General features: G+C 42.8%; 1 protein-coding gene across 1 annotated transcript; it reads right to left on the bottom strand.

Annotated features, from left to right (window-relative positions):
• Positions 1 to 9126: 9126 nt before the first annotated feature.
• On the bottom strand, positions 9127 to 10060 carry LOC134181666 (uncharacterized). Its single transcript, XM_062648928.1, has one exon. The coding sequence runs from the start codon at positions 10053 to 10055 to the stop codon at positions 9375 to 9377; it is 681 nt and encodes a 226-aa protein (XP_062504912.1). The 5' UTR covers positions 10056 to 10060; the 3' UTR covers positions 9127 to 9374.
• Between the last annotated feature and the right edge of the window lie 2886 nt (positions 10061 to 12946).

Genomic DNA, 12946 nt, shown 5'->3' with positions numbered 1-12946 from the left:
GACACCAAAGAGGCACTTGCTGGGGTTGATAACGATCCCATGAGTGGCGAGTCGCTCGAAAACGATCCGTAAGTGGTGGAGGTGTTCATCAGCGGTGGTACTTGCGACGAGGACATCATCGACGTTCGCATACGCAAATGAGAGACCGCGAAGAACTTGATCCATAAAGCGTTGAAGAGTCTGTGCTGCATTCCGTAGGCCGAAGGGCATTCGCACAAACTCGAATAACCCGAAGGGAGTGGTGACCGCAGTTTTGTGCACATCGCCGGGGGCGACGGGAATCTGATGGTATGCCCTAACAAGATCCAATTTGGAGAATGTTGTGGCGCCCTGCAGTGTAGAGGAAAAATCGTGGATGTGAGGGACCGGATAACGGTCGGGAACGGTGATCCGATTCAGGGCCCGGTAGTCGCCACAAGGTCGCCAGTCGCCGGCGGTCTTCTTGGGTACCATGTGTACGGGAGAGGACCATGCACTGGACGAAGGGCGTATGATCCCGAGTTGTAACGTGTGCTCGAATTCGTGCTTGGCTACTCGAAGACGTTCCTGTGCCAACCGTCGAGGGCGAGCAGAGACGGGAGGTCCTGTGGTTTCGATGTGGTGGGTGACATCATGGACAGCAGGACCGGTTTGAGAACTGATCTGTGTGAGAACTGAAAACTCGCGTAGCAGAGCAAGATGAGTTCGCAGTAGTACGTTTGATGAGTTCGGCCTTAAGAATGTCGTAAGGATTCTCAGTAGGCGGCTTCAGAAGAAGGTCTCTCACCTCCATTGCGAACTCCGGGCTCAAAGACGTGATGACATAGTCGAATTTAGTCCGTTGAGCTGTAATGTTCCGGGTGGTAAATTGTGCTTCCACCTGTGCAAACCATACTTCTGGGTCGGTAGGCCAAAAAGGAGGAAGTTTCACGCTCACAGCGGCAAGAGTTGTAGCAGCAGTAGTGGTGAGAGCAGTTGCAGCTGCGTTTGCGTCTGCGTCGGCCATGTATTACGTCAATGTCACCAAATGTCGTGTGCCTATATCGTTAGCAGACGCGAGGATGATGAACAAGCGGCCGAGAGAGACGTCGTGATAGACAGGACAACGTGACGTCCAGAACTCAACGTGTTACTACTAAAGGAATCTGGCGTTCCCCAATTGTTATCGATCATGCAGCTAACATGCAACATGCGTACAGTATGTAGAACCTGTACAGTTCACTACATTTCCATCTTCTGATTCATTTTCCACCGTCTTGTTAATTAACGGCGATTATTATTCTTTTACTTGTGCTGTTCTGTTGTATGTTTCCCGTAATTACTATCCAGCTTGCATCATGACTTCTAGTAGAAGAATCCGTGCACATGATATGTTAGGCGTGACCTATCCGGGTCTGGGACACGTACAAGTTTTCTATCGGGATACACGCAACAGTTACAGAACTTTCCTCATGAGCACTTTGAGCTGGACGGTAGCGAAAGCCAAGCGAATCTCACGTTATCAAACGATTAGTAGAGACAACGAGTTTAGCACGAGCAAGACACCATGGGTGAGGTCTCGGTGATCGCGGCTTGATTTGTGCATGCGTACGCTCCGCATCGTATGAAGGCTGGGGAACTTGGAGCGGAACGGCCTGGGAGCGGAACGGTGATAGCTGCAGGTAGAAAAGAGCGCGAGTCTGTACAGTGCATGGGCGTTTGAGGCAGAATTATGAAGAAACCAGAAACGCAGTTGCCTTTTTGATTTTGTCGTATTAAAAAATGAACGAGACGCCAGCAGATCCATTCGCTTTGAGACGCGAATACGAATAAGTGGAAACGAGATATGGATATATGCGACATTCGGTGTTCGAAGTCGCTTATTATTCCTTGAAATGCAGCGTCGAACAGGTCTTGCAGGGGTACAGGTATCGGAATGTGGACTTTTTGTTGATACAGAGCATCACCAGATGGTTTAATCTACGATCCAGCTAACGTTGATGACGGAGATGGTGTGCTTGAAATCAAGTGCCCATATTCAATACGAACAAAAACGATCTCTGAAGCTGCACAGATGCCTGGCTTCTACTGTCAATGGAAGGATGAGCAGTTGCACTTGAATAGAAAGCACAAGTACTTCTACCAAGTGCAAGGTCACATGGACATAACAAGAAGGCAAGCCAAGTAGAAACCTATGTGAACCTATTTCTGCTAATACACACTTGCCATAAAAATTTCCTAATTTAGGCAAACATTGTGTCCATACAACGAAGGCACACCATGTTGGACCTTGGGTAGCAAGTAGATAGAGTTCTGTTGGTACTATTAATGTTGTAATAATTGAGTATTATGAAATGGTCCACGATGAAAATGAAATTGAACAGCAAATGGTACTGTGATGTATTCTGGAGCATGTGGCACACTAGAGTACAGAATAATGTTATAACAAGAGCCAATATATTTACCTTTACAACAAACTTAATATCAATGACACTATTAATATTAATCTACCGTACAAATTAAATCTACCGTACAAGAGGTGGATGCAAATTTGTTAGAGACGAACATACAGTAAATACCTTATCTAAAAGATTCATGCTTGAACTAAGTGTTAAGCCTTACAAAATTCTATAATTCTTTATCCGTCTGATCACCCTTACTACGTCGAGTCTAAGAGAAGCCACTTCCCGGCATTAATGACTTGCTCCTGGTAGACCGACCTCTTCCTTTTAGAAAAGGAGGTAGCACAAGAGATGCCCCAGCATGATAATGTCAGCAATAATAAATCCTTTGTCTGCCATGACTTGGTCTCCAGGCACCAATTATTAAGAAAACCAGACTGCTTTGGTAAGTTCCCTGTCTGATATGGCACCAGTAAATAGTCGTGACACTAACATAACATGACCACATGGCGATATTGCAACAAATGCTTTCACAGTGTGGAGGGGTTTGTAACTGGAAAAGAAAGCTGATTGCAAACCCCTATCTCAAGGACGTTCTTTAAATAGTTCTGTTGCATCAATGATGCAGGTCGTTTTTGCCTCTCTAAATGACTGCGGTAGACTTCGACGTAGACTGACCCTTGGCAACCACCAGTCAACATCATTCAAATGGCAATAGAGAAAGTTTATCCATGTGAAAAAATATTACAAACTTGAGAAAGAGAGAAGCCAAACCTGTAGCTAAGGTCTTTCATCTGTAGCCCCAAACGAAGACGAACCATAGTCAGAAAAAAACTATTTAGAGGTGAAAGAGAACGAGGTTTTGCTGATTTGCTTTCTGTAACTGTTAACCACAGTTTCCATGTCCTCTTCAATAATCAAACAGACTATATTATATCTTTATCTGTAGCTAGCGATTGTTGCCTGGTTCGTGTAAGGTCACGTGTTGATTAGGTAGACTGGTTGGTGGTGCACTGTTTATTACAGTACTTTTATTAGTGGTTGGAATATCTGGTACAGTTATCTTTGGTACTCTTGGTTGTTCTTTTCGTACACTTTTGATGTAGCTTACCACAATGTGGTCCAGGTGAACATATCCTGTATTTCCATCTACGCTGAACAGATAGTAGCAAGGTCTCAACTGTTGGACAGTGGTTTCGGCAATCATTTTCCACGGCTCTTGTCTAGGTATCCATTCCATTATTGACTGTCGCTGCAATCTGCTCTTCCTACTTTGCTTTCCTGATTTTCAGAATTCTATGTCTTTACCAGACTCAACCTTGTTCTGAATATTCTCCTTATCAGTAATTCTATAGTTTTCTTTACCCTTAGCTGCATTTAGGGTTTTCTGATAGCTTAATTAATAGCAGTATCTGGTGCTGAATTGATCTTCCTGCCAGTCTTTGTTCCATCGATTGCTTGAATACTTGCACCATACGTTCAGCTTAACCGTTACTCTGGGAATGATACAGCGTTGTAAGTTGATCCTTTATACCACTTCCCTTTATGAAATCTTGGAACTCTTATGACCGGAATTAAGGTCAACTGTCGGTAACGAGTCGTTGCGGCAACCCATGGTAGCTAAACACTCTGGGGGTCACATCAAGTGTTTAGCTTGCTGTGTTGGTCCTCATTTCTTGCACTTTTAACCACTTCGAGTAAGCTACCATAATTATAGTTTTGCCCTCCTATCTCAGCAAAATCGGCATGTGCAGTCTCCCAGGGATTAAGTGGGTACAACGATGCGTGAGAGACTCCAGCTACCGGCTTGTTCCTTTGCGACTGATATACTTCACAGCATTTACTGGTCTCTTTCAGTGTTATAAACAAATTCGGCTGCTATAGTTATGGCTTCTTGCGGACACTTTTGTACCGCTTGCTGCAAGAGGGTTTACGTGTAGTTTTTCAAAGACTCTTCCGTAGATTAGGTGGAAGCACTACTTTGTACCACACATCAGACACACTTCTTAAACTCCAATTTACTCGTTTTACATAAGGTCGTAAACTTGGTTCTACATTGTCTTTCCATCCTCTTAATGTTAACTGATAAGCTTTCCTTAGTACTGGATCGGCTTTGTCTCTTTTGCTCCTTTTTGTACTGATACTGACAGATCGTCGAGATATCCAACCGAAAACTTCTTTGTTTAGGATCTACAACAGTGACTAGAAGAAGTAATGTTGTCAGTAACTCTGCCCCTTGTTTTCCTCTCCTGTTGTATACTCTAAGTCGTACTCGTAGGCACTCAAGATTAATGCCCATCGTGGAAGTCTGGCGGTGTTAACATTGAAATGCCTAGCTTTGGTCCCAAAATCAACTATCAAGCCTCAACTAAAGCTATCCAATACTCATGTAGTGTCTCTAATCTGATTAGTACTCTGGTATACACTACTTACAGTAATTGTCACTCTGTCACAATCGTCTATCTACTTGACTGCTTTAGTTGTTCTTCATTTATCACTGTAGTTGTAACCAGGCAAAAAGTAGTCTATTTCGTGTTATATTTGTACAGGTAAGTTCATCGTAGTCTCTTGAGGCGTCTCAATTACCATTGACTCGTTGTTGCTATATATATATATATATATATATATATATATATATATATATATATATATATAGTAGCGTAATTGTGCTAAAACAATCTAGCTCATCTTCTCGTCCCTTATGACGTCTTTTTCTGTTTATGGCAGGAGTGATACTTGGTTGACGTGGTCCAGTCTCTACCTAACAAATGACCGAGCTGTTGTGTGCTTTATTGCTGCAGTTGGAAAAATTAGCTTGTGAAAGGAAGCAATATATCAAGTCGAAGTCCATACATTTATCTTTCTTGATTGTCGACTGTCTTATCACTGTCATAGAGTTCACTCTCTGTTGGCTCGCTTTCTCCTGGCTGGTTCTCCTGTTGTTGACTTTCCAGCAATGAAAAATTGCTGTCCGTTCTGTTTGTCAATAAAATAGAGTTATTACTAGAGATACTGAACTTGCAAGAAGTGCATGCATAGACTCACAGCAAATGCAGCCTGAACAGTAGTAGGTACAGTAAAAGGAGACAGAAACAGTACTGACACCGGCGCGTTGTAACAAGGGGCAACCAATAGCTAGACATGCAGGTAAAGAAAGACACAGATATCACGAAAGCAGACAAGCAGATTGACGGACCAACAGATCAACAGACAGGCAAGAACACGGAAACACACAAAAAAAGAGAAGAAATATTGTACTAGTCGTTACGTTCTGTGCTTTACGGAAATGTCTAGAAAAGTCATCACAGTGAAGAAAACCCACGAAGACGTTAGCCGTGGACCTCCTGTCCCGGACAAACGTTTCTTCTTCTGAAGTTTAAGCTCCCTCACGTATTTGTCTTTGAGACTTTTCCATTTCTTTTGTCAGAGTTCTGCCGAGACACCCAACTCGCTAGAAATCCACTTCCAAGCGTTTTCTTGTGCACGCAGGTCCTTGTATACTTGGCAGTTGACCTTTCACAAGCAAGGACAGCTGCGTACACTCTCTATCAACCGCTCGACGTCCAACATGTCGGTAGCCATTGCTCACGAAGCAAGCACGTACACTTCTACTTGGCTGTGATTGGTTAAGATCTAAATTGCCACTTCCGACGCGACGTGCTCCGACTTCTAGTTCGACGTTGAAATAGGACTCAGTTCTATTCAGATGCGTCGCGTTGCATAGACCATTTGCAATTTGAATTTGTACTACGCGACATGATGCATGCGACGCGACGCTCAAGTCTTTGGAAATTGTAAGTCCAGCCTAAGCCTTGGTCACAGTAAGACGCTGGCACAGCGTCCTGCGAGTGTCTTGGACGCTGACAAAAATTCTCACACAAGCGTCAGCGAAGACGCTGGCAATGTACCATTCACATAGTATATTGCGTCTGACGAGCGTCTATCGCACAAAGAACACACTGCGACACAGTAGTCTGGCGTTACAAAGTAACACGTATCTACTTTTGACAGACATACGCGGACGTTTTGCTTTGTTGCTGCCGCACCGTAGCCTGAATCGTTTTCTTTCATCCTTAGTTCATTACAGTCCTTTGACTGGACTTGCAAAAGGCAGGGAAAACCACTCACACGCTTAAAGAAATCTTTCATCAATGCCATGTGAACGAATAGAATAACCCAGATACGTCCAGTAGCTCTGACTGACTTTCGATTGGTTTAAAATGAGCACGTGATGTCATCGGACGCTGGGTCACTTTCGGATGGGGCGGGGCGCTCGATTAGAACTTTGTCTATTGCAGCGACGCAATATCAATCCTACCGAGCTAATAATTCGTATTGAACCACATGAAATGCGAATAAATACATTCTTAGTAATACATTGTTTGGTGTTGTTCTTTGCTGTGGATTGAAACCGCCAAATGTGAGATGGTGTAGCCTGATCTTCTTTGTTACAAGTGATGCCAGACTCACAGTTGAGTTTGGGCCAGCACATGCTCTCTCTATATAGATATATACCTCGGCAATTTTATAATGACAGTATCTAGTAATTGATGATGATGATGATGATGATGATGATGATAATGATATTGATGATAACAACAAAAGTGCAAAAATTATCAAGAAACTGTTTACATCTAACGACTTTGGATAGTTGATTGGAGATTTGAATTCTCTATCCGTTCATCTGAAAGTGATGAAGGAAGAGCAGTTGGGCAATTTTTTACCTAACTTTGGCATTTCGATACATTGAAATCGACTTCGTAACTGAGGGTGAATATTAATTGCATGTTTTCGAGCAAGAATCTTATCCTGTGTTTGTATTTGTATGAGTAGTTCTAATGACTGCCTTAGAGGCATCCCATCACAATCTTTATTTAGTTACACTTTCTATTTCGGCAAATGCTGTATAGTTGTATAGTACTAGGACATCTAATAATACTCTAGCAAGTCGTTTCCAAGCTTTGGCTCTGTCTGAGACAACTTTCACTGCAATAGAGAGAGTTACAACACACAGGCTATTCCCAACAAACTAGCTTAGATCGCTTCTTTGTGTCCCTCCAGGTTACGTACGTGCATGAATGGTTTTGGTTGTTGCACTCGGATATATTCATTTGCTTCGATTGTCAGTTGTGGAATCCAGAGTTGACGAACTGGCGTTTTGAGTTCTATTCAGAGGTGGCTAAAGCTTCTTTGAATTAGTGGCATTTTATAACAGACTGTTGCCATTCGGTTTACCATTGATTAACCTGTGACAGAGGTTGTCAGAGCAGCATGCACACAAGTCAGTCAACTGCAACACTATCCAATATTATTTATACATCTTACGCAACGCGGAGAAGGCTGACCACATGAAATGTGCAATGAGTCATCTACACCAACCTCGCTACCCCAAATTCTGTCTCTAACTGATCGAGGGGCGAAGCCCGGCCAGTATTGACCAGTCCCAATATTGGAGGAGCAATTGTCTTCTCTTCCCCCAGTTCGGTCACTCCTGCTATTCCAGACGCAATGGAGTTGCATTGGACGAGATTGATCCTTTTTGGCAGCGGGCTACCATTGCCGAGCTCATTTTTTTACAGAACTCTCGTTGTCATTGGTGGTCAATGACAGCTAACTTGGTGCAGAAATATACATAAATGGCCTTTTCTTCGTCCATTCAACTATATAGGAACACAACAAGTGATCGCGTAGACCTGCAGCAATAAGTAACTAACATTGATCGGTGTAATCCATTGCCTGACAATACCCACTGCCGGTACAATATAGGTATCGTGTCTGAGTGCAGTTCATTTGCGGCAAGAACAAAATCACTAACAGTTTACAGTAAATTTGTTGCTTAGCATCTGTCGTCCAACCATAGAGCTACGCGTAAGTTAATGCTGTGCCAGCATTCTCCGGCTGATATTCTTTGTTACAGCTGCTGCATCATATTACAGCAAATATGTGATAAATTATTGCAATGTATCAAATAACTTTGTCCTTACGTTTTGTTGCTCAGAGTATCTAGGGGTCTAGTAGTACTATCCAGTGAAACAATGCGCAAACTGGCTACTGCATGGCCACCCAAATCCATCACTGCAACACTCACTCAATTCAATTTTGCTTACGCATGGACTAATTTCAAACTCAAGCCGACAAACATGGTGAAATAGCGTCTTGACTTCAGTATTTACAAATACCTATGTCATCAACACGTATGTTTACAGAATTGTTGTAAGTTTTACGTTTGTCATCATAGTCCTCCACTCTGCAGCTTTCAAGTGATGCACCTGTTTGCAATAATCGCAGTGGTGAATAATCGGGTATCTCTTGACTCCAAAGTCTTCGTTATAGTTTATGTTGTGTTAAACTAAAGTATTTTGAACTTTTTAGCTGAAAGTGATGAATGAATAACCTTTATTGGTCAATCGGAGCATTACTAGGAATGAACTCTGTGCTAACGTGTCGACAACAAACTTTTTTACGTTCAATGTCAGTGAGCTGTCCAAAAGTTGCTATGTAATTTTACTAGGCCAAAGTTTACCCCAAGACGCAATTATAGTTAGTAATAACAATTAAACAATTCATTTTTACAAGCTGAAAAATAGAAATTTTCTACACTAATTCACTTACACCACCTTACTTATGAGTTTTCAATAGTGGGCTTACACTGGTAATTGCCATATTTACATTTGACTTGCTTGAGCTTTATGCATGCAAGACTTACAGCTACTGCAGTAGGTCCAGTATTACATCATATCAGTATATGTTTAAATTTTAGATTTTGTCAAAGGTAGATGTGAACGTATTGCGATGGTCGATAGAGAGAGACCCCGGCTAAGCCGTTATGTGTACACCCACAAATCCAACACGGAGCTGAAGATGCAGATTTCGCAAAACGTGTTAGCAACACTACATTGTAACTGTCAGTGTCATACAAGCTACTTTGAATCGTCAACTCTTCTATTGCGAGCACTTAGCCCATTTGTTACAGGCTGCATTAAAGTTGTCCTCTGACAAAGTTGGTCCTTTTATTTAGATGTAAAGAAGTCTCTCCAACACAGGAAAGGATAGACGGTTGCGTTTCTGTGTCTTAATGCGACCAACTGTAGAAAACCCTTTTTCACAATCAACTGTAGATGTTGGAATTACCAATCCAATGCAAGCAAGAGAGCTTAGATTTGGGTAGAGTTCACGCAAAGCTTGTACGGTAATCAACTGTTCTGTGACTTCAGTTGCATTCAACTGCTTTAGTCTCTTTAGCGTGTCAGTGCAGTTTCTGGAATCAGCCATACATACTGCATAACAGAAAGCCGGCCACTCTACTAGTAACTCGCTATAATTAATAATATTCGGACTGAAGTGCTTGGCCAGCGTCGATATGTCTTTATCTTCGTGTGTGCTAATCAATTCTTGGTCATCTGGAAAGTCATTGCCTGCAAACACATCGAATGCACTGATAATTCCTGAATGAGGAAGGCGCTGTTCCAAATGCTGGACTCCGTTTGTAAGATAGTGTTGCTCAATTTGTAAGCGAAAAGAATTCAGCTGTGCATCTGTAGGCTGCTGTACTCCATATTCTGCCAAGCGCGGCAATTCTTCTTCCAAATGTTGCAAAAATGTCCCTCTTTGACTTCGAAGCGAGGATATGGCTGCCTTTGTTCCTTTTACTAGGGTTCTTACACTAGTGTAGTTAAGGCTTTTTTCGGCAAACATTTGTGGAAAGGTTTGCTAAGGGTGGAACAACATCAGAGAGTAGTGGAAGTGATGCAATAAAGTTGAACTTCTGGCAGACCGTCAATAGTCCCATTGCTTGAGTATTATTTCGTTCTGTTGCTTCGTAGTTTAAACTTGTTAGTACAGATGGAAAGCACCGGCGCAAAGAGCTGACGGCAAGTGAATGGCTTAACCATCAAACATCTTTAGCTTGCTTGAGTTTTATGCAAGCATCTTTAAGCACATCCTGGATGTGTTTCAGACCAGCGGTGCGTACGGGTGAGTTTTCTTGAAATTGGAACAAAAGTGCTAATGTACACTTGAATAGCTTGAGATAGCGTATTTCATTAGCTTCTTTGAGCAGAAGCCATAGCCAAACAATGAGCAACAGAGTTGTTGCTGATTAAGTGAGGAATGGTCTCTTGAGATCTTTGTGCAACACCAGATCTTTTACCAATCATGACAGGTGCTCCGTCACTTCCAAGAGCCACCATCTTTTGCTGATGAAGGTCTTCTTTCAAAGAAAATGTATCTATCAGTGCTTGATCTCTGCTCGTCCATCTTGAAGATTCAGAATTCCAATAAACTATGTCTGAACTTCAGTATGTGGCACTGACACGCTTTGTCTCACATATTTTGCATAAGCAATTAACTCTTTGCAAACAGCAACATCAATAGTTCCATCAATTATCAAGGAAAAGGTGGGTGATGACTTCAGATATTTGTAGATGCTATCTTTAATGACACCAGCCAATGCATGTAAAGACTCTTCAACAAAACGCTCTGATGTGAAAGAAGCATTGAAACCCTTCCTAACATCATCAAGGTAGTTTACACCAAGCATTTTTGCCATTTCTAGCAGTGACATAAACTTCGTGGTATGAGCAATCTCCTCTCTACAGAAATAACTTCAGTAATAATTTGAGTAGAAACTCTATCCGTTTTTACTGCAGTACAAGCTGTTCTTCACTACAGACAGCTTGGCAATGACTTTCCGATTGTTGACGGCGTCGATGGGCGTCATGTGTCATGGTTGTGCAAGGAATGTCTATCCATGAAGTCTTTCCTGTACGTACCTTTAGTGTTCTATGGCTGTGTTTTCAGCAGAATTGACAAAACATACCTGTAACCTCTCTTTCATCACCTTCGTATGTTGTTTCAACCCATAGAAAGTCTTTTCGTCACTCTTCATCAAATTCTTTGTTCCGATGCTTGCTGTCACGTTTGGCCTTTGAGGATCCCGACAAGAACGTCTGCAACACAAAGACGATTCAGATATCGTGCTTGGATGCCCCCCTAGAAAATGTTACTAAATCACTTAAAGTGATGCAGGAGTTGTAATATCTACTTACAAAATATGGCACGTCCACCTGGCGCTTCCTAACAACTCTATTCCGGAACCTAATTATTACAGCTGAACCGTTGCTCCTGAATTTTGCTGCACATGCGTAAACAAACAGTTCCATTCTCGATGCACAATGTAAAACATGGAAGTGGAGCGGAATGTGGAATAGAATGCGCATGTGCCACGTCTGCATATAGATACAAGCGTACAAAAAATATGCAATGGAATGTGAAACGCTCGGACTGGACTATGAGTCAGAGCTGCGTAACACGTACATCAACCGGAGTGTCGCGAAGTATGCACTGGAGATCGAAGGAGAGCTGTACGCTTCCCACGAACTCGTCGAAGGAATACTGCAAGCCAATCCATCTTTGCTGGCACATCCCATGTTTCTGCGAACGCGCTACGTCTGCACGACCAAAAGCAAAAGAAAGGTCTTGTGCTTCGAACTTGCTCCCGTTTTCATAGATCGACCACTGCAGGCTCCACGGGAGAGCGAGGATGCCACAGCGAATGGTATCGACGAGTGGTACAGAGGGTGCCACGGAACACCAAAGAAGACGTCGTATAGGAAGCTGGAGAGGCTGCCACATCGAGTGCTGGAGAGAGCACCACAAGTGCGCCACAAAGTCTTCCACATCCCCGCCAGACGAAATGCGATTTCTGGACCCAGACTCCGAGCAGTGTATGGGGTTCGAGACACTCCCATCCGGCTGTCCATATGGTAGCAAAGACTAGAGGAGGTAGAGAGAGGAGGATACGTGGAGGTACGCACTCGAGATCCAGGGCAGGCTCTCCAAGTTCAACACTTATATCGAACACAATATACGGTGCAAGCCGAAGCTCTTGGAGAACCACATGGAGTTGCACATTCACGGAACAGCTACTCGAAAAAGGCAAAAGGCTCCATCTTCTCTCCAAGGCAAGACCTTGCAAGAGGAATGCTAAAAGGATATAACACCTTTCTAGACAATTTGCACAAATATGTATAGCAAGGTGTTGTTGCCTACAATATGTCGAGATACTGAGTTGTATGTGACAAGGAGAACGTACTACTTGGAGCCCCAAGAGAGCTATTTTCGGATATGGAGACGTGGAAGACAATATTGCAGGATTCGTTTTCTGCATGTTGCAACTATTTACTAATCTCCGCAAGAATACGTGTAGGGAATCGTTGGCTACGTTTCCTTGGAAGATATACAAGATCGGATAGTGCTAAACGATATTGAAGGGAAGAACGCGTATATAGTACGGCAACGTCTCTACCCCTGCGACGAATTTGAATTCTCCCACTGGAACCTCATGCTATGCAACTGTTGGGGTTCGTTCTATAGTTTGGACCTGGCACCAGTTGAGAGAATCCAAAAATACAGCACAGAGGACAGAGAAATCCAAAAAGACATGTATGTAGGTAGCGAGACAGAGGAAATCTAAAAATGCAGGCAGACAGAAAAATTCAAAACAGTTAGACAAACAAAATCCAAAAATAGACAGATAAAGAAAATTCATAAATAAAGGCCGGTAGGCAGGCAGAGGCAGAGGGGTG

Source organism: Corticium candelabrum, chromosome 6 (genome assembly GCF_963422355.1).
Source record: "Corticium candelabrum chromosome 6, ooCorCand1.1, whole genome shotgun sequence".
Classification (NCBI taxonomy): domain Eukaryota; kingdom Metazoa; phylum Porifera; class Homoscleromorpha; order Homosclerophorida; family Plakinidae; genus Corticium; species Corticium candelabrum.
This window is presented reverse-complemented; position numbering and strand designations above follow the sequence as displayed.